Source organism: Falco peregrinus, chromosome 8 (genome assembly GCF_023634155.1).
Source record: "Falco peregrinus isolate bFalPer1 chromosome 8, bFalPer1.pri, whole genome shotgun sequence".
Lineage (NCBI taxonomy): Eukaryota > Metazoa > Chordata > Aves > Falconiformes > Falconidae > Falco > Falco peregrinus.
In genome coordinates this window covers 35,733,328-35,755,393 of record NC_073728.1, presented here as the reverse complement: position 1 = coordinate 35,755,393, position 22,066 = coordinate 35,733,328, and the positions used below count along the sequence as shown (strand labels likewise).

The following is a 22,066-nucleotide window of genomic DNA, read 5'->3' as shown; positions in this document are numbered from 1 at the left end:
AATTATTCTGTTTGATGACTTTTCCCAAATTAAATCTTAAATTTTTGCTAAAAGTATGCTTTATGTACGCAATTAATAAATAACTTTTTTATGGTTTTTCAGCGTGAGAAGCTGATACATGAGTTGGAGGAAGAAAGACATTTGAGACTTGAGAGTGAAAAAAGATTACGGGAGGTGACCCTGGAGTCGGAGCGTAGCAGAGCTCAGATGCGTGGGCTGCAAGAACAGTTTTCCAGGTATGTTGCATAAATAAACTATGTTCAAAATATGGTAAGAACATACTTCGGTGAAAAAAGATTGATCAAACCTATTAATAACTTGAGTGGATGGAATCTAAGGCAGAAATTGCTCTCCCTCTGAAATCCTGTAAACGTAACAGGCTTTTCAGTAAATGATCGTTAGCATCCTGTAAAACTTAAAAGGCTTACACCATCATTCTGTATAATGGTGAAAATTTTCCTTTCTAAACATCTTGCAATTGTTTCTCAATAATTTTCTAATTAGAGGTCTTCACTTCTCAAAAGTGTATGTCATTGGTAAGTCAATATTTGGTTGTTAATTTCTGGTAACCAACAAGAATGAGTTTGATCAATCTGAATAAAGGGGAGAAAAAGTGATGCCTTTTACCAGGTGGATAATCATCCTGTTTGGACATGTGTCAGTTCTCCTCCTGCACTGACTTTGTACTAGAACAGAGCTCCACTTACAAGGGAATCGTCTTAGAACTGGGATTTAAGACAAACCATTCGTATGATGACAGTAAGGATTTGACTTATGTGTTGTTTTCATGGTGCATGATGAGATCTTGTACATCAAATAGAATTTTTTATTGTTTTTTTCACATCAACAGAAACAAAACAATCAAAACAAAATCAAAAGAGACAATGGAATTTTATGTTGTGTATTTTCCATGAAGGCTGAATATTAACTTGTTCCCTCAGGCCCCTGCATCACTGAGAAGTCCAAGTTCAGTTTAATATGGTGAAAACAAGCTGTGGGGAGGGTTTTTTCTTTGGTCATTTTCGTTGTAGGTTTTAGGGGTTTCTGTGTTGGGCATTTTTTGTGGATTTTCTCCCTCAGTGTGCCATGCTGCTCATCTGATCTGAAATTGAGTTTCTAGGCAACGCTGCAAAAGCCATTAATAGCAATAATAAAATTTGTCCTGATTTTTTATTTTGTTTTTGGAAAATTTCCATTAATACTCTCCAAATTTTAAAAAACTAGCAAAGTGTTCAAGTAAGTCTGAAATTCTTTCCCTAGAAATGCTAAGGGTATTTCTTTTTAAGTTTTCTGTTGTTGTTCTATGATGTTTGATTTCAATTTTTACTTATTCTGATGTGACTCCCTAAGTAATATACACAAAATAATTCCACCCTATAAGTCTTCTTGGTTAGAATATTTTGATCTATTATGTATTAATCTTTGTTTATTGAAGAATTTCCTGAGGTTCTGTTTGTAGAATGGTATTATTGTTACAATAACTAGAAGCCTTTGAATAAACTTGGAAGATGTTGGAGCCATGATTAAGAAAAGAAGGGGTGAAGGGAAGCCCATTTCCAGAGTAACGTGCCAAATAACTTGATAAAATTTTAACTGTTGCATATTCAGATCTTTCCAGGATAACCCTTCATTATTCCTGTGAATCTGCAGTAGTCTGAATCACTTCTACAGTCCTTCTGAAAAGAATGACTATTATATTAGTTAGGATCCCTGAAGTCCACTATCTTCAAATTAATCCATTCTTTTTCTTCCGTTACTATTTGCTTGCTCTGATCTATCAAGAAGCAGAGGCATGCAAGTTCTTTGGATTAAAGTTGTCTCTTTTTTTTTTTTTTTTTTTTTTTTGTACCTCTGATTTAGATAAAGGTGAATGCCTCCTAAATCAGTACTGTGTTCTTTTTAAGGCTGTCTGCATGTTAGCTATACTGCTTGAAGGCAAACTTAAATATCACTTTTCATTAACGGCACCTTGGTTGGCTCCTTATTACCAGTGATGAAAACTGGCGTTGGCTTCATTGGGCCATGATTTTATTTTAGTGTAGACCAGATGCTAGGAAGAGAATGCATCACTTAAATGCTTCATTTGCTTTTAAAACATTATGTTTGTTATGATGAATATTAGAGGTTATTTTTTTCTTACGTTTAGTAGAATATTAAGATACTTGCTTACACAAACAGACTTTCTCCCTGAACAAGTGTATTTCTTATTACCCTGCTTGAACGAGTAATGAAACTGGCACCTGGATAATCTTGTGCTGCTTAGAGATTATGTATTGTTTGAAGAATTTGAGACTTTTTCCTCAATTTGAGAACAATTAAGTGGGACAAGGCAGGTGGTGATGGGAGAAGATGTTAAAATCAAGCACAGTGCAAGTACTTTGGAAGAAGATGGCTAGAAAGTAATACTTGGGGCCCATACATTCTGGATTTCAGATGTAGATAAGACTAAAGTAAGAACATGTATTATAGGGTTTTAAATATATGCTATTCCTGAACTAAATGGATTTACATAGACATTCCTGCATAGACATGCAGAACAGTAGGTTAAACTATGATTTGGAGGATGTTTCTTTGCATCTCAAAATATTTTCTATGCATCTTTGAAAGAAAGAAACATAATGGTTTGTGGAAAGCTGTAAGCTGATCTTTTTAATCAGGGGAAGAAAGCTGCCTGTTCCCATCTGAAATTGTGTGAAAAACTTTAGTCTGTCATATAAGCATATAGGTTGAGATTGAGGACTTCAGAGTGCAAGGGTTTTTTTTATTGACTGACGTTTCTGTTCTTACCAGGTAAGCAATATTCCAGGCTAGGAGTCTGAAATAAATCAAAGTTCTCTTTCTTAACATCTGTATAAATCTGGCAGAGCCTTAAAGTGACACAGTGGATAGTTTGATAAATATGTGACAGTTGCTGTAGAAGGAAAGAGAGCTTTAAAAACCAAATTTCTTTTCCAGAATTGTATAGTGATGTATCCATGTAGGTTTAAATTTGTTTTCTAATTTTATTGGAGATTAATATATTTAAGGTGTGGAAAGATCCTGCAGGAAAACCATTTAATGCTAAAGCTGATTTTACATTGTAGTTGGATGCAGTTATTTTTGCATTGCCTTAGTATAATATCACCTTGAGGTGATATTATACCTCAAAATCAAAATCCTTGATGTTTTCTTTCTCAAAACCACTGTTATTTTGCTGCAGCTGTTGTGTTAAATTCTCTAAGGCCCTTTTTGGCATAGCAGTATATAGATGAGTGTTGCTCAGATGCATGAAGACTAACCCTCTAAATGCCCGTCAGCCCAGTTTCTTCCAAGACAGTGTCATGCAATCTGAGTTTCCCATGTTGATTGTGGCTAAGTGTCATGGTGAGTTGCCATTTAGGTTCGTATTATGCCTGCTGCCTCTTTATCCAGCTCTGGAGGAAATTAGGTTAATTCTTTTTGTTTGTTTGTTTTTTGTTTGTTCGTTTTTCTGGGTTTGGATTGCAGGGTTTTTTTTGCTTTCTCACAGTTTAACATTATTCCTCCTTGAACTTCTTGGGCGTCAGAGAAGAAAATCCACTGTGTCTCATGTACCTCCTTGTTCTTGGTTTCAGCTGTGCTTTTCCTACTTTAAGCGTCTTCCTACAAGAGTAGGAACAGAAATGCAACAACCCTGCCCAAAGCAGTAGGTGTAATTTATAGTATCACTCTAAAAAGCACACTAATACACACAATATAATATGATTACATTTCTCTGCTGTACATCAGTAAGCAATAGAAATTGTTGTCTGTTGAGTGCATATAGTACATGTGACTCCAAACTGCGATTAAACGGTAAAGCAGTAAAAGAGGTAGCTTTACTTAAGTTATTTTGATTGCTATTTTGGTCTAAATGAAACCAGTTCAATAAACACGGTGTTGTAGAGTATATCTGTAAACAGTAATTGAAGAGGCTAGTATCAAATCTTAAATCCCCTTTGGGTAAATTTCAAAAATTCTTTCAGTTAAGATGATGTTGTTTATAGGTAACAATGACTGTGACTGGAAAACTGCCTCAGGCTTTTAAGAATGGATGTTATTGGAAAAGTAGGAAATGGTCCTTGTTTGATCTGCCAGGGTCCTGCGAATGGGATGAGTGCAGTTCTCATTAGATTGTATTTCAGCATTCGTCTCACATTAATATTGACCATAGGGTTAAGCCTGTCACTTCTGACAAGGGGAAAAATGACTGCTACAAATCCGATAACAGTTTGCATAAAAGGGACTGCATGGTTGTTGGTTTAAGCACATCCTACATGGTTTTCTCCAATTGTTGTTAATTCCCCTTGCTCCATTCTGGATTGTCAACAGGTGAGTGGAAATGATAACTGTTTTCCTAGCAGCTGTGATAAAAGAGATTTTTTGCATTACATCAGCATGTTGATGTTGCACCATCACATCGTAATTTCTAATGTGCTTGATCTAGGGGTCACCGCCTGCTTGCACTACAGTAGCTTTCCTGCCATGACTGGTAATCCATATATGACAGAGACCATGTCTGGAAGTATAAACCAGTGCAGCACCTCAGTAGCCCCTGTGGTTGGTCAGTTTGTCTAATGTCCATTGTATGCCAATTTAAACCATTAATAACATTTTAATCTAGTTTCTGAGGAGAATAAAACGCTCTCCTGGCAGCCATTGGTGGTATTCCTTTGTTTCTGTCGTAGCAGGGATGAGTAAAATACCATGTGCGAATTCACTCCTTGTCTTGGAGGATGATTACAGGAAGAGCTGTCTACAGTTCTCTTTTGTGTAGTTCTGCAGTAATTTCCCATCATCCTCCCTGTATGGCCTGTATGTAGGGTTATTGCGGGAGGCAGATTGTCACAAAGGTAGAGTTTATATCAAAAGCTGACCTTATCATCCTGCCCTATGTTTTTGATACTGCCAGATTTTATTAGATGTGACTGTGAAATGTTACAAAAACTAGTGAATAAATATAAACCACAACTTACTGACTTGAAAGTTCTGCGTCTCTGGTGGGTATCTCACTTGTACACTTCCTGTTTTGCTGCTGACTACAAGATTTCCATCGTTGTGGTAGGTTGACCTTGGCTGGCTGGCAGGTGCCCATCCAGCCACTCTCTCATTCACCCTCCTCAGCAGGACTGGGAGAGAAAATAAGAAGAAAAAAACTTCACAGGTTGAAATAAGGACTGGGGGATAACCCAATTACTATCAAGGGGAAAGCAAACTCAACTTGGGGAAGATTAATGTATTGCCAATTAAAAATAGTACAAGATAGTAAGAAAAAAAGACAAACCTAATACCACCTTGTCCCACCCCTCCCTTCTTCCCAGGCTCAACTTCATTCCTTTGTTCCTGACTCTTCTACCCCCTTCCCTGAGCCACACAGCAGGCAGCAGAATTGGGGTAGGAGCTGTTGTGATCAATTCAAAACACTTCTTCTCTGCCACTCCTTCCTCCTCACACATTTCCCCTGCATCAGCATGTGGTCCCTCCCACTGGGGTCTCTGAGTGCTGGGAGGCCTCTCTGGAGTGTGGGAGGTTAGAGATGGGACTGATACCTGCTTCGCAGGCACCAGTTCTGGAGCTGCGACTGTGTGCTGGGCAAAGTGCTTTCACTGGAGGGCTGCTTGGCTCTTGGGCTTGGTAAGCCTCAGGATGTGGTGTGAATGCTGTTTTCCTAGGGCTTTGACCTAATGCTTAGGATATTGATCTGGTCTTTTGATTAGAATTGACAGAATAAAAGAATGAAGTTTCTTTTAGATTAATGCTGATGGGGTGAATATATCAGTGTTTTATTTATGTGCATGTATGACACTTAGGTACATATTTCATCTCTAATTGTTGCTCAGAAATGTCAAGCACTATTTTGAGTAAGATCAAGGAGCTTTTCTGTGAATAGCTTTTGTCTGGCAGAAAATAAAGGAATGGTTTTATTAAATCCATGAAATTTAAGTCCAAAGAGGAGGTTGCCACAAGTTGTATATGGATTTTGACCCCACTCAGTTCCCAGGCTACGCTGAACTGAATATGCTGTTCTCCTGTTGTCTGAAGAAGAAAAAGTAGTTCTGTAATCTTTCATACCAAGCTTATTTTTTTCTGTGTATGGATATGGTGGTTTTGAAAGTACATACACATGAGAAACATCTTCAAAGAATGTGTTATCTCAGTTTTCTTCAGAAACTACAGTTCTTATTCTCATGTTAGAAACCATCATGTTGAAATACGTATTTTCATAGAGAAGCTGAGAAAGAACAAAAGTAAAGAGGTTAGAGTGACTGCAGAGAAGTGAAGAACTAGTGAGTTTGAAACACAGAGGTCATTTAAGGACCAGGAGTTATAGCAGCTGTATTGTATGACGTATGTTGATTTGCGTAACACTTTTAGAGGGCAGTGGAGTGCTTTGCTTCAGGCATTATTAAAGATGCACATAGAACTACACGGAGTTCCTGATCTTCTGCGGACTCTTCAGGGGCTGAGGCTACATTAAAAGCCAGGCCTATTTCACTGCCCTGACATATTTGTAAATCATGTGTTGGTGTTTCATGGCAGCTCTTACTTGCTGAAAGCTTCTTTCAAGGGGTCCAGGGGAATGGGTGATTTTTATCTTCCACAGACAAAAACACAGCTATCTGTGTGCTCAGAAAATCCTGAGTTTGGTTTGTATTTATTTATATGCTGATGGTATGTGTCATACTTGTATTTCTGGAAGGTTGCATCTATTGTCTTTTACTGATTTATCAGAGCATGAAATGATACTCTGCTTCCTCTGTTCCAGCTAGCACTACAATTTGATAGTATATAATGTTTTTTTTCTTTTGCATAATGTACTAGATTAGCACCAAAGTAGTACTAGATTGCAGCATAATCCTTTGGTTTACCCTGTTTTTAAAACATACAAGATAGAGACTAACATAAAAATAATATATCAACATTTTCACTACAATTTAACAGTAGGTTACCAATGCCCATATACAGGTCCACACACAGCATATAATCCCTTCCATGCATTATTTTTTGTACTAGGTAGACGGCTTGAATATTCTCTGCACTCCTGTACAGAACCTTTCTGTATTACATAGTGTGTGGTATGCGTTATATCCGTCATCTCTCCTGTTATATGACTGTTTCATTTCCAAAGTGAGAAGTCCCCATGGATGTTGTAGGAAGCTCTTGGAAGCATGTACCAAATAATACTGTGCTTGAGGGTAAGAGCAGGGATCCCTGTGCAGATGTAGTCATTGGGTTTACAGACCCTTTTTATGTTGGAGGACAGTGAAAACTGCGTTTTGGTGAGTTTGCAGACTCCTTTGCTGCAGCTGTTTAAAGAGATTGAGGTTCATGTTTGATGTTTATGTACCATGAAATCCTGTACCTGTTGAAGTTCACAGCTGTGTGCATTTTATTTTGCACAATAATAGGTATATTTTTGCAGGTATTTCTAGCTACAGATAATTCTCCATTGTAAAGCATGTTTAGGTTTATGGAAGGACAGTGCTGATATAGGAGCTAAGTTCTATTACTGAGTAATGTTCCTGCAGAAGGGACATGCAGTTATGTATGGTAAGATGTTTCCAAGGTAGATAGGACCTGTGGCTGTTAGGAAGACATCTGTTACTTACTGCTGGTTTGCTGTTCTTATAGATGTCTTTTTAAAATTGCAGTGGAACATGCAAAGGTAATGACTGTTTCTTTCCTGTGGAATTTCCCATAGTTTGGTTTCTTTCAAATTTGGAAAATCAGGAAAGTCACTGATGTGTCATGTGCTATTCTGCAATGCTTTCGTGCCATATAAGGTAAAGAGACTATTCAACCCCACCACATTCCTTCACATATTTAATAAAAAGATCCCTTTCCTAGACATGATAGATACCTTAATTCCAAGGACCAGCAGAAGGATCAGCAGATCTGCCAGAAAAAGATTGCAAAGATCAGCAGAAACTCATTTGTTTTCCTTTAGTTTATTTTTTCCCTGAAGCCAAGGCATTTGATATTAATTAGGTGTGATCTGATAGAACATCTTTTAAAATACTTTCCTTTAACATTGTATTCTTAATTCTGCGTAATTTTTTTTCAGGAAAAACCTGCCCTCATTACACTGTAAGGTCATCGTCACTTTTTCTTCATAGCTTGCCACAATTACCCTGCTATGTAGAAGACCAAACTCCTTTATACTTAGGTCACCTTTTTATTTGGAGGTATAGAATCACAGAATTACATAATTGTTTAGGTTGGAAAAGACCTTTAAAATCAACCATTAACCTAGCACTGCCAAGTCCAACACTATGTTCTAGCTGGCCTTTGGCCTCTCTAATTTTCTCCCTGCATAACCTCACAACATCCCTGTAGCCCTCCAGCGTTGCTTACCCCTTCTTCCAAAGGACATAAACTCTCCTTTTCCCCCCAGTTCCAGCCAAAGCTCTGTTCAGCCAGGCCGGTCTTCTTCCCTGCTGGCTCATCTTCTGGTGCATGGGATTGGCTTGCTCCTGCACCATTAAGATTTCCTTCCTGAAGAACGTCCAGCCTTCCTGGACTCCTTTGCCCTTCAGGGCAGCCTCCCAGGGGACTCTGTCAGCCAGGCTCCTAGACAGGCCACAGTCTGCCCTCCAGAAGTCCAAGGCAGCGGTTCTGCTGACCCCCCTCCTTACTCCTCCAAGAATCCAGAACTCCTACTGTTTTGTGATTGCTGTGCCCAAGACAGCCTCCAGCCATCACATCACCCACAAGCCCTTCCCTGTTCACAAACAGGTCCAGTGGGGCGCCCTCCCTAGGTGGCTCGCCCACCAGCTGTGTCAGGAGGTTCTTCCATACATTCATGGAACCCCCAAGACTGTTCCTCTCTGCTGTATTGTATTGCCAGCAGACAGCTGCTAAGCTGACGTCCCCTGGGAGAACAAGGGCTAGCAGTTGTGAGACTTCTCCCAGCTGCTCATAGAATATCTTCTCTGCCTCTTCATCCTGATGGGGTGGTCTGTAACAGACTCCCACCATGGTATCTGCCTTGTTGGCCTTCCCCAGTTCTTACCCATAAACACTCAACCCCGTCGTCACCATCGTTAAGCTCTAGACAATCAAAACACTCCCTAGCACAGAGGGCTACCGCCTCCTCCCTTGCCTGCCCTTCCAAAGAGTTGACAGCCATCCATTGCAGCACTCCAGTTGTGCGAGCCATCCCACCGTGCCTCCGTGATGGCAACTATGTCACAGGTTTCCTGCTGCACAGTGACTTCCAGCTCCTCCTGTTTGTTGCCCATGCTGCGTGCACTGGTGTAGATGCACTTCAGTTGGGCTGTTGATCCCACCACCTTTTTGGAGGGGATAAGCCCCAATTCCTGTGTGACTGTTCTCGGGTGCTTCTGTGGTTTTTCACACATCAGTCGTCCCTGCATCTTTGCTGCTGCATGGGTCTCTGCACCCTGCCTCTGCTGGGATGGCAAACTGAAGGACCTCGCTAGCACACTGTCCCTCAAACACTGGTGTACTATCCCCAGGATTATCTCTAGTAAGCCTGGGTTTATTCCTTTCTCCCTTCCAATTTAGTTTAAAGCTCTTTCCGTGAGCCCTGTTAACTCCTGGACAAAGATCCTTTACTGTCTTTGAGACAGGTGTACCGCGTCTGTTGCCAGCAGGCCCGGTGTTGTGTAGACTGACCCATGATCAAAAAACTCAAAATTCTGGCATTGACACCACTCTTGAAGCCTGTTGTTTCAGCAAAGGCAGCCTTTCATATAACCGAGTGCTTTTAAAAATACCAGTAATTATTTCTGCCATGTTTCCTACCAAAACAAATAAGATGGAGTTTTCTTTTTAATTTTGGTGGGATAGAAGTCTTCAAAATTTAGTTTATTCATGTGAAAAAAACATTTCCATCTTTCTGAACCTGAACCTGGAAAAATTCCCTACTTCAGATTGTATGTGTACCTTTATCTTCTAAAAAAATTATCCTCATTTCATAATATTTGTGTAGCAAAAGAATATTAAAAAGGAAATGGAGGAAATAGCTGTGAGGGAAGGACAATGTGGTGATAAAGTCCTTACAGTAGACTGTACTGTGGGGAGTAATTTTTGAAACAGCATTGGCATTTACATGTTTAAACCCAGTAAATCCAAGGGATCTGTGTAAATGGAAATTATGTCCCAGTAAAATGATTAGAGAAGTTAAACTAGTTAAGGAGAACAGGCAGTAAGAAAGCTGGCAAAGAACAGATGTTACCTTAGGGTCTGGCATGGATGACTCTGGTAAAAGCTGTTTTAAAAAGCATTGATCTGGATTGAGCTACAGGATTGTGTACCAGAGTTTTCTACACCAACACAATGACTCAGTCTCTCTTTAAAGTCTTCTCTTTCCCTGTGGTGTTGTACAGTGGCACCTTTTACTAATTAGCCCTTTCTGGGAAGGGAAAGAATATGAAATGGAAATGACAGGAAGGTTTTGAAACCTCCATTGCATGTGCCTTTCACAGCTGGTGGTCTTAGGTATACTCATGCCAGGCATAAACATGGTGTCCACACTTTGAGACCAATTTCTTCAAAGTGAGCAGTTCTTTTGGGAAGTCAACAAGACACACATTTTTAAAATCCATATGTATAATGTTAGGTAAGACTGTTCCTTTGATTCCATTATTAGATTGAGGTAACTACCCAGATAACATGGATTTATCCCATTTTAGTTTACTGATCCTATCACACTTGTGGTTCCTTTTGTTGTATGATTGTAAACCTATACTTAAAAGCCATCTGATATGTGATTTGCAGATTATAGACTGTTTCTCTTTACTAATGGATCAGAGAGAAACATGAGTTTATGATCACCATTTTTGTGGTTCTTTTTCTGTTAAATGCTTGAGGTTGCTTGTATTAATAATTTTCCTGTACTATAAAACATGTGTTATAAACTGTAAATGTATCATTAATGGGCAGTGGTGTATATTCAGATTGATGGTGGTAGGTACAGAGCAAATTAAACCATGAGGGAATACTATGCTTAAAAAGCTGAACATAAAACCAAATGATCTTGATAGTGATACTTCTCTTTTATGAGCATGACTGGAATCTTCAGAGGTTCATTGGCTGACTGCATCTAAGCTTTACCTTTACAATTTTACAACAAACTGAAATGGGGAGCCTACACTCCCATTCTAATTGCAAGCAGATGAAACCTGATCCAGAAAAGTGCTTAGCCTATTTAAGATACTGGTGTGCCTTCTGCTGTCGTTAAGGGCAGAAGGAGTGCTTCAGGTACCTTTGAGGACCTTGGTGCCTTAAATAGTACAGATGTACAGATTTGTGGTACAGAGGATAAGAACATGAAATCCTGAATGTTATCTCCCTGAGTAGAATAATAGGGGAATCCTTTGTTTTGTCTAGATTTCAAAGCAAGATTTTGTGTTCTTCATGTGTGTATGAGGCAGTGAGGAGGAAAAGGTTTTCTCTAAAGTAGTCTAAAGGAAATGGTACAGGCACAAGCATAGGAAAACAGGCACAAAGATGTCCCAACTTGATACTGCCAGTTGTATCCAAAGGTGGGTACCTATAGGCTGGGGCTTTTTCTCATGTCAGTGAGAAGCTTTTGTAGAATCATATCTTTACTCACAGTTTGCATAGCTGGCTTTCTAATGCTGGTGTGCAAGTAAAGAGCTGGTCTTTAAATGTGACCAACAAATAATATGTAAATATAAGCAGTTTGTTATCCTGATCTGCATAACCTCTTAAGTACCTACACTAACTAATGGAAATAGAATAATTTATCTGCCTGACTTGAGGTGGTAATACATTTTTTCAGCCTAGTAGCAATTTGTAGTCTGCATATATTGGATTGTTTCACAGGAGAATTATTACGGTAATTTTAATTTTATCTTAGAACTTGTAATTATTCCACAGTATTGTTCTAATGTAATAGGCTATGCAGCAGTTCATGCATTTGTCAGTGCTCAAAATTGGACAGGGCAACTTCAGTTTTAATCTTTTTATTTTATCAAAATTTTTTTGGGGGTGTTTTCCTCTCTGAGCACATTTCAAATATGATTATTAAAAGCTGCATTGAGTATATTAAAAACTGAAAAGGTATTAGGTGCGAACTATTTCTGAGTTTTGCTTCTCAGAGTATATGATAAACATTGATACAACAGGATGGGATTTGTTATTCTTGTATAGTCTTAAAGACCTAGTTCTTCTAATTATTCATCCCTTACTCTGATGCTGCATTTTGCTAGATACTCTACAGGTTCATCCTCAGGGATTTATTCCCTGAAGACATAAGAAGTTTTTCAGCCACATGGCAGTTGCTTGTGCTTATTCATACACGTAATAGAACTTGCTTAGAGGAAAAATTGGATTTAAAAAAGAAAAGATGCTTGGTATTAGTCTATCAGTATCAGTAAGGACAGCTGTGATGTCTTTCTTCCCTCCTGTCTGAAGGAAAGGCTTAGGATTCTCACTGAGTTTGGCTCTAGACCAAGCATAGGGAACATCCCCTAGAAACAAAGGGGCATTTCCCATCTTAAGGATGGAGAAAGCATTGAAGGACAAATGCTAGTTTGAAGTCATCTGACACGATTCAAACTATTTAAATAAATAAGGAATATGGGTGGGCTAGATCCTCACCAGCTCCTGAAAGGTGCTAGATGGCTGCAGTAAAAATGCAGTCATGAGAATTGACAGTATTTGGCTTATGGCAGGAATGGACCTAAGTAATTAACTGTGGGCTTTGCCTGTAAGGGGGTTGTTGCTTAAAATCTTGGTATTTTTTGCGGTGCCATTAATCATGCTGAATTTATATGACAATACGGTTATAATTCCTGTCTCCATAGGGATTCTTTTACAGTTTAGTAACAATTACTGTTTAGTATTTCAGATAGCTTTTATTGTAAAGCATTGCCAAAAATCTTAATGTGATTATCTTTGGTCATAATGTGTGCTTCAGTCTGTGGGTACTGTAAGAAAATGTAGATTGATTTGAATGATGGTTTCAGTGTAACATGGTTTTAATTCCATATGCAGTGCTTCCCTCATAATCTCAAACTCTACGAATTGGGCAATACTACTCTTCAGTCGAATTGTGTATTAAATAGCATTACTTAAATATGTATTTCAGAAAGCATCCATTATCTTTCAAGCATGCAGTATAATAACTACAGATAGGTTATTCCGAAAACATTGTCCAAAGTATGTTAATAGAATATTGTGTTGCATAAAACAATGAGCTCCTCTTGTGACAATCAGATAACTAAAGATATGCTGCAAGAGGACGCAGGGAAACTACAAATGCAGTTTAGAACAAGTCACATCATAGAGAACACGGGAGTATTTTGCGTTGTTGAGACACACTCTTCGTTTACATATATCTTGGAGTAGCTTTTTCTTTTGCATCATTCTGTTTCATGATAACTGAATCCTAGTTCAATTGCTTTCTTCAAGATAAGGGATTTTACTCTTCTTGGTTTTCACCAGCATTCCAGATAGGAAGGAAGAAGCGGCATACCAGGGAAGGGTTGCATTTGTCATGGGGAAAGTGGTTAGGGGGAGATGTGAGATGAGGCTTAATGCTGCAAGGGAACAGAGATTTCTGTAGTCTCTTGTTTTGGTACAAAAGGTTATGCTGCATTTTAGAACTTGACATACCTTTTCTGAAAGCATTTTTAATCCTTCTGTTTGTTCTTCTGTACTTGTGGGATTTAATTGTCCAGTTTTTCATGTGAGTACATAGCAGAGAAAACACATCCTGCCATACATTGTGCCTGCATTGGAAATCCAAGCAAACTGTGTTTTGAATTAAGTTTTCATTCTGTAGGAATACAGATTAGATCATTAAGTTGTAGTGCCCTTATCGGTGTTTGCAAGCTGCAGTCTATTAATTGAATGAATGTGGCATGGGTTGATACACTGTCTCACCTGATCAGAAAGTAACCTTAGTTCTGCCTTTAGCTATAGGTTTCATCCTTCATCTTAAAGCCTTTTTAGAGGGACTGAGTTGATTGTGGTTTTATTGCTGTGTTCCATTTGTCTTCAGTTGGCAGATTCCTTCCAGCTTGTACCTACTAACCATAAGAAAGCTAATCATGTATAGATCATGTATAGATTGTAAGCAAGTAACAGTAAGCTTCTGCATATGTTACTTTTTACTGAAAAAATCAGTAAGAAACTGGAAAATTCTTACCACTTGTACTACTTTCTGAAAGGCAGATAAGGAAGAGCAAGGTAATCAGTGGATTTAAAAGTCAGGAAGTTGACTAACTTCAAAATTACAGTTATAATTATGGTATATCAAAGTGTATCAGTGTTAAAAGTGGTCTACAGTAGAGATCTGTCTCCTTGACTTTTCAAATACAAGTGTAGCTCAGACTATGAATTCTGTTCAAGACAAAGCATTTCTTAATTTTCTCAGGTACTGTACACGTCTGCTGCTGCTATGCTTGTATTCTCAAACTGAAGAGAAAAAAAAATCCCAAAACCAATCTGTCAATGTCTTCCTTAAAAGGCAAATGTGTGTCAAATTCAGTTCTTGTGTCTTAGTCTCAGCCATTCACAGAGAAAAGAGCTCATTTTGTCTAAGCCTATGCAGTAGTGAGTGGTGGGAAAGCATGTTATATTGGTGTGAATTTGCTGTAGAGCCTGTTAAAGAAAGAATGAGGGAAACTTATTTTATTTTGAGTTTTACAGAGGCCATGGATCCCTAAAAAACAATTTTAGTATATACAGGGAAGAAGGGTCACTGGTTTCACTAGTTTCATGCTTGAGTATTCTTGTTTTAAAAATACTTTAAATATTCTGGGTTTCATTCAGCTCTTCTAGTCATGTACTGAATTGCTGAAATTTACAGCATTGCAAATTAAGGAGCAATATTTTCCCATTCCAGACTTGCCTGCATTTCATTGTGAGCTCTCTGTTGCATACTTTGTGACATATTTGGTGTTTGTTGCAGTGCTACATATATTTTCTCAATAAGCGTGTTTGTAATAAGACAATTATATTGGCAACTGCAATGTGAAACACATGAATCATGATCCATTGTAGTGCTGGCAGGATGAAAAATGTCAATTGAGGTTGCTGTAAGAGGTTTCCTAATCCTGTTGAACTAAGGAGTGAGATTCTTTCTGAATCATTGCCATCTGGAGTATATAAAAATGTGAAATAACCTTTTATCATTAGGTTGGCACGTGCTACTGGAGCAGTATTGGCATTGATGAAGTTCTAATGAAATGAAATACTATGCACTGAGAAAAACTCACTGCTTCATTATTTTATCTAGGTTCTTCTGAACCCTCCCCTCCAATTTATGAAGGTTATTGAGTAGTTAATAATGTTTTAAATCTGGAAGACCCAGTCTTCATTTCCAATAATCTGGCATTTTAATATGCATATTAATCTACTTATAAATACAAAACAATGTGCATGTGGTGGAAGATAATTTGTAATTCATACTATAATCAGGTAATTAAGATCACTCTTTCTGTTTTCTTAACTTGCTGCACTTATTTGACAGGTATTTATTGCCCGTAAATTTTAGGGCCTAATATTAGGTCAAGAGTCTTCAACCCTTACTTTGTCAGAAGCAATCATGGCACATAATCGTTCCATAATCTGATCACACCCACTGCAGAATAGCTGCTCTGTCCAACTGTTGCTATAACTGCCTCATCTGTACTGAACTGCTATCTGTAGTACACACAATACTGCTCAGTTTATGTAAATTTGTTCTTATATCAGGTTCATTTTACAAATATATACTGACTAATCCTGTCCCACCCACCTTTGCTTTACTAAACTTGCCCAGCTTTTTTAGCCTCTTCCCTGTGCCTGTTGCAATATAAGTTAATTTTTCTTGAAGATAGGTGGTCTGAACATGTATTTCAGATGGGTCTTACCAATTTCACAGGTATTGTATATCTGTTACTGCCATCTTCCTAGAGCAGGTGCTTTTCCTCATGTTGAACTTAGTTGCTCACTATTGATGGGAGAATATTTCCAGGAAATGTAGCTGGCACCTGTAGGTAGCTTGTTTGAGAGTAAATGCTTAGGCTTTCTTTAGCGATACCCTTACAGGCAGTGTAACCACAAGCTAAATTCCCAACACCCTTGGAATTTACAATGGCCCCATGTCTTCCTTCCTGATCTGTTCTAGGTCTTATCTTGCTGCTGCCCTGAACCCTTTCCTGTCATCTCTTACCTATTCTTCATTCATTCATCTGGATTCTCTTTCACATAAAACACCCAGCTGAGTTTGTGAATGGCCATTATTGTAATTCTTGCATCCAGAAAAGACTGATATTTGCTGTGTATTTGCTCTTGTTTAGCAAAGCTTACATGGTTAGGCACATTTCTAGTTAAAAATACTGTCTGTGTCAGATGTGGAATCTTAATCACTTTGAATCTTCTGTCTGTACCTTACGTTCTCATTTTGAAGGGTTAATCATCATGTTGTTCAGAGAACTAGATGACAGTCCTCTTTACTCTTCAGATTAAACAATATGAAGGCTGAGAGGTAGGGCTGGATTTAGAAGATGAAGGATTAGGACTGTTAACTAATTCTTTTGAGGATGTGATTTTGTTCTATCATGCTTAAGTTGAACTGGGCCAGTGATTTTGTGATCCCATAAATATAGTAGATGAGAATATATTTTATGTTAAGCATCTTGTTTAGTCTCTGTATATTCTTACGTAATTCTGACAGAAATTTGTCTGCAGTATTGAAATAAATTTAAAGTTTAAAAAGTTCTAGCCAGTTCTTGTGCTAATTGTGTTTATTTCTGCTATACAGACAAACCAAAAACATTATTGATTTTTCTGTAAATGATATTCCTGTCAATTTTGTAAATGCGTTGGGATAAATAAAAAAGATGAGTATCATTCTCTCTACACTTTTCAGTAAAACCTCTAAATGCATCTGCCGTTATGTGTTGTGTGTACATACTATTGCTCAAGCTAGTAAGAATGTACAAGAGCACGTTTTAGGCATTCTGAGAGCATACCTGCTTGATTTTCCAAGACAAGTGTTGCTTTTACAGTTAACTAATAACCTGTAAAGCTACAGAGATAAATTAAAAAGGAAAGTAGCACTCCTCCTCCCACTGGAATATTTAGAGATAAACTCAAATTGTGGTGGTAGCTAACATGCAAGTATCTGAACTAGCGTTCAGTGAGTAACAGAGCACCAGAAATAGTGTTTTTATAGTGTATACTCTAAACCTGCCTGTTCCCCAGATGAATATTGTATTGACTGCCCTGCACTGAGCTCCTTGATGCAGTGCTGTTGGTCAGGATCTAAGCCAGCTCATTTAAAGTTAGCTTGGTTATTTGAGCTGCAGCAGTAGTTTTGATGAAGAGCGTGCATCTCTTGCAGAAATAACATTCCGCAAATTATGTTAGGAAGATAAGCAGTGCTTTAGAGGAGAAATAATCACACTTTCAGAAATTTAATATCTACATTTGAAAAATACAATAATTTTAAAAATGGAAGAAGGATTATCTCATGGTAGTAATAGTGTCATTGCCTTCCTGGTCCATGGAAATAGAGATGATTTGTAAAGATTGGTATTGCCGCTTGTTACAGAAGCTGATACAAGTCTAATAAACAGTATGATCTCTTCCCAATAATTCAGTCTGTACTTAACTTGAAATTTTCTGTTTCTGACCTGAAGAAACACTTGTGTAAACATATTTCACTCTTTGTTTTTCTGTATCTGAATCTGTTGGCTTTAAAAAAAAAGATTATGAAAATGATTCAAAATCTCTTAGGATTTGTTTCCTCTGTTGGCTGCTAAATGAAGATAATGACATTTTACAGCTAAGCAAGCAGAGGAATTCTGAACCATTTACTAATTAATATTGCTGTGAAATTGTATATATAGCATTAAGAAATAAAATGGGAAATGCTTAAACATGGGTAGCTGCAAATCTGATCCATCTACCTAGTGAAAAAAGGTATGTGTGCAAATGAAGAGACACAAATGAACTCTAAGCAAATGTCAAGTCTTTCACAGGCAGATTGTATTTAATGGAAGCCATATAAATATTTCAAGTGGCTACTGACCCCATTGTTTCTAACCTCATACTCAGTGGCAGGACATCAGACCTGATGTCTTTCAAAGTAGTTGTACATGTATGCTCATAAAATATCTGCCTTGTGGACCTCCAAAAAGAGCCCTATATATATTTAGTCCTGTATGTTTGGTATTGTGTTTTTAACAAATTAGAAACAAAGAGCACAGTCCACTTGAATCTCGTGTGATTAATCAAAATTGCATAATTATGTTATGAAATGGGACCTATGCGCAGAGGAGATGATTGTACCATGGAAAATGTATGCCTTTGCTCAAACCCAACCAACTCACTCCCCTTTAAAAGGGTCCAGAGCAGTCAATGCTGAGGGAACCGAGTAGGAAAAGGGAAGATGCTTTCTATGTCTTGTTTCCCTTTCCAGCATCAAGAATGGTAAATTGAGGTATGTGATGCTTAGTTAGGAAGCAAATACTGAAATGCTTATTGTCAAGAATTTTAAATAAAATTTTGAAAAAGCATGTTCAAAAACAAAGCAAGGCCAAATATTTCTCACAAAATTTCAGGTTTGACGATGGTTCAAGACTTACGGTGTTCAGAACAGGGACATAAAAGCTTCCCCAGGAGTTTTACAACAAGAAAATTAAATTCCCCAGTGGGATGTGAGTAGAAAAGGATCTTACAGCTTGGTCTCCTCACCTTAAAGAAAACAACCTCATAAAGAGGTTACGCTTGCCACCTGATAAATGTCTGTGTGGTTTTTTGGTGAGGGAGATGTGGGGGTGGGAAAGTGGAAGGCTTCATTTTGTCATCCTTTTGTAGGAGTGGAGTGAAGGGTTGAGAGGGAAAAGTCTTGATTTTTTTAGAATCACAGAATTGTTTAGGTTGGGGAAGACATTTGAGATCAAGTCCAACCATTAACCCAGGACTGCCAGGCCCACCACTAAACCATGTCCCTAAACACGGTATCTACCTGTTTTTTAAACACCTCCAGTGATGTTGATTCCACCACCTCCCTGGGTAGCCTGTTCCAATGCTTGACCACCCTTTCAGTGAAGAAATTTTTCCTAATCTGCAATCTGGACCTCCCCTGGGGCAACTTGAGGCCATTTCCTCTTGTCCTGTGTTATCTGGGGGGAGAGACGGACCCCTGCCTGCCTACAGCCTCCTTGTTAGCATGTTCACCATGGGCCTAACTTGCATGGGTTTCTGATGCAGCAAGTGTACCTGGGGCATCATCAGGAGGTATTCTGGGTAGTGCAGCTGTGGGACTTGAAAGCTGAATAACCCAGTAGATCTCTTGAGATGGAACTTTTAGTCCCCATCTTCATGTATCCTATGTGGAGACAGCAGAAGAAAATACAAGGGGAATAAAAGCAGATTTGTGTGTTGTACACATATAAAAGATTTTATACATGGAACTTCTCGTCTATGGAATTCATAGTGTTTTGCAAAGCAAATCTTTGTCTATTCATAAAACAATGTCATACCTGAGACCAGAAATCCTGATCTTGACTCTGTGGTGAACTTCATACGGTGCATTATAGGATTGGGTTCTTCATCAGGCATTGAATGCTTACCTGAAAAACACAGTGAGGTAATAGTTGACCAAGCCTATTAAGCAGTATTGACTTAATAAAAAATAATATTAAAATACTAAAATTGCACATGAAAAATGGGGTAGGTGGGAGGGGACAGTGTTGTTGGATGTCAGGAAACTATTTTTCTACCTGAATTTCCAAGCTGCATAATCTAACCACCAGTATGCCACTGATAATACAAGACCTTTTACAAATACATTTTCTAAAACACCCCAAACTGAAAAATACCTGATACACATTTCCAAAGATGCCTGTCCAGTGTAATGAAGTTTTCAGTCAGCACCAGTCTCCTTGTTAATTGAGAAGATTAAAGCTCCAGTTACCTGGTGCGCTTGTCTGTAGGCTCCCAAATCAGCTTAAGAAGAAAATCTTTGGAAAGAAAAAAATCCACTGTATAACTTTGGCTTTCAAAATTTGATCTGGCATAGATGACAGTATTTCAATAAACAAGTTGCAGGTCCAGTACAGAATATTACTTACTGTAAGCACATTCTGACTGAGTTCTGTTAAAGCTGATTTAAAAGGTTTATTGTATTAAAAGCTGCAGTAGAGATACCTAGCTTTCTGATAAATGGAGTACTAGTAGATTGTATCTTTGTAATTTATGAACATAGTAGATTATTATAAATGTCATTGATTCACTCTGATGCATTTTTGCAAAGGGAACAAAAGGATATGAAAAAGAAGTTGAGGAGCAAGAATATTAAATAAAAGGTGGGGGCAGGAATAATGCTTCTTGTCACATGCCTGGCTTTCCTGTTTGGGGTTTAAGAAAGTCTGGCTATTAGGATGTGGATTAGTGGAAGATTCATTCTTCTTCATGATGTAGGTCAGACACTAGCAAACATGTGGTGAAGAAAAAGCCGTTTTCCCCAGTAGCAAGTGAAAACAGTAGCTCTGCGGACTTTGAAACAGAGGACCAGACAGAATGATTAGTTTTGATGTCCTGTATGCTGTGCAACAGATTTGAAATGTATGAGTAATGAAGGCTTCATGCAGAAGAGTCTCTGACTGCACAGTGTGGGGCCACGGTAATGCTTTTTTAAAAAGCAGCTCAGTTCCTGAGTAGCCTTTTGTGAGAAGTCATTTGTCCAAGTCAGAAAAAGGAACTGGCAATGTCCCGGAACGTGCACAAGAGGAGTGTCCCCAGGAGAGCTTGTTCACAGGAGCCTGACTTTAATTTCATGCTAAGAGAGGCTGTTTGCAGGTACTGCATCTTTCTGGGAAACTTTTCTTATTGACTGTGTTAAATCTGAGAGAATTTAAGATGAATGATACAGTGAAATTCATAAAGCTGATTATATACTAATAGTTGGAGTTCACACTTGTGTGCAATCAATTTGAAGAGGTCTTAAGACCTCTTTTACAGCATTTTAGGTGTTGGTCTGAAAAACTGTTTCTTCTTTCAGTGTTCTACGTGAAATCTCATCATTTTTTATGCCTGGAAAGCATATAACTCTGATGTGTAGCAATGTGTGATTTATGCAAGCCACAAATTTAAGTGTCATTTATCCATGGTTTAGATTCTTTTATTATTTTTATAATAGTTTCATAGATTTATCATGGGCTAGTTATATTGCAACAAAAATGTTCAGAAGGCTTTTTTAATCTCATTTGCAAGTTGTGTTAATGCTATTGTTGACTTAGAAATTAGTTTCCAAATTTTAGTCGTCTTCTGTCTTCTCCTTCCTGTCCATTTTTAGTTTGAATTTTAAAATTCCTATTTAAAAACCTGTCATGACAATGACTTCTGAGAACTGACTGCACACAAACCAGTTCAGTCTCATTTGCATCTGACAGTGGATCTTTAGACATATTACTTTCTTTATAGACAATTTTACAGTTGCCATTAAGCATCCATCCTATTTATAATTTTTTAGATGTTTTTACTCTTACAGTTAACATTTACATGTTTTAGATTTTTGCTGCTCAATTACATGTTGCCTTTTTAAGGACTAGTAGTTAGAAATATGATCAAAGACAGAGTATAACTGTAAACTGTACAGTTAAAAAAACCCAACACTAATAAACCCAATACTAGGCATCTTTTTTTTTTTCTTTTTTTTAAATTTCTTGCTTCCACTGTCTGAAGTCACTCACTTTAGTCATCAAAGATGTAGAATAAAAATGGAGGATTGATTGTTTATATGCTGTTAAGTCCCTGAGGTGTTAAAAGCTTTGATGTTAGGAAAGACCCTGGGTGTTGAGGAACTGGCAGTGCACAGGTTTGTAAATTGCATGGAAGGTTTGCTAGAAAATGAAAAGTTCTTGATACGGTACTGTGCAGTCATTGTAAGAAGCAGAAAATTTGTCAGTTTGTAACTTTATTTTTCAAGTATCAGCAACTTAAATTCCATCCCCAATATACTAGAAGTCTTAAAATTCAAGCTGAATTGAAATGATAGTCAGGATCAGACAATGAAAAACAATCATTACTATTTTACTCATTTAGTTTCTCTAGTGTCTTTTGGATGGATGCCTCAAGA

General features: G+C 38.0%; 1 protein-coding gene across 10 annotated transcripts in view; it reads left to right on the top strand.

Moving 5' to 3' along the window:
* Window positions 1-22,066, top strand: part of NCKAP5 (NCK associated protein 5) — a 245,870-nt gene that overhangs the window by 51,545 nt on the left and 172,259 nt on the right. For all 10 annotated transcript variants that reach the window (XR_008748414.1, XR_008748415.1, XM_055812073.1 and 7 more), the window contains one exon: window positions 103-236. Coding sequence is in view for 8 of the 10 variants with exons in the window: in XM_055812073.1 (XP_055668048.1) it covers window positions 103-236 (134 nt within the window). In the remaining 2 variants the exon portion in view is untranslated. The remainder of the gene's footprint in view (window positions 1-102; window positions 237-22,066) is intronic.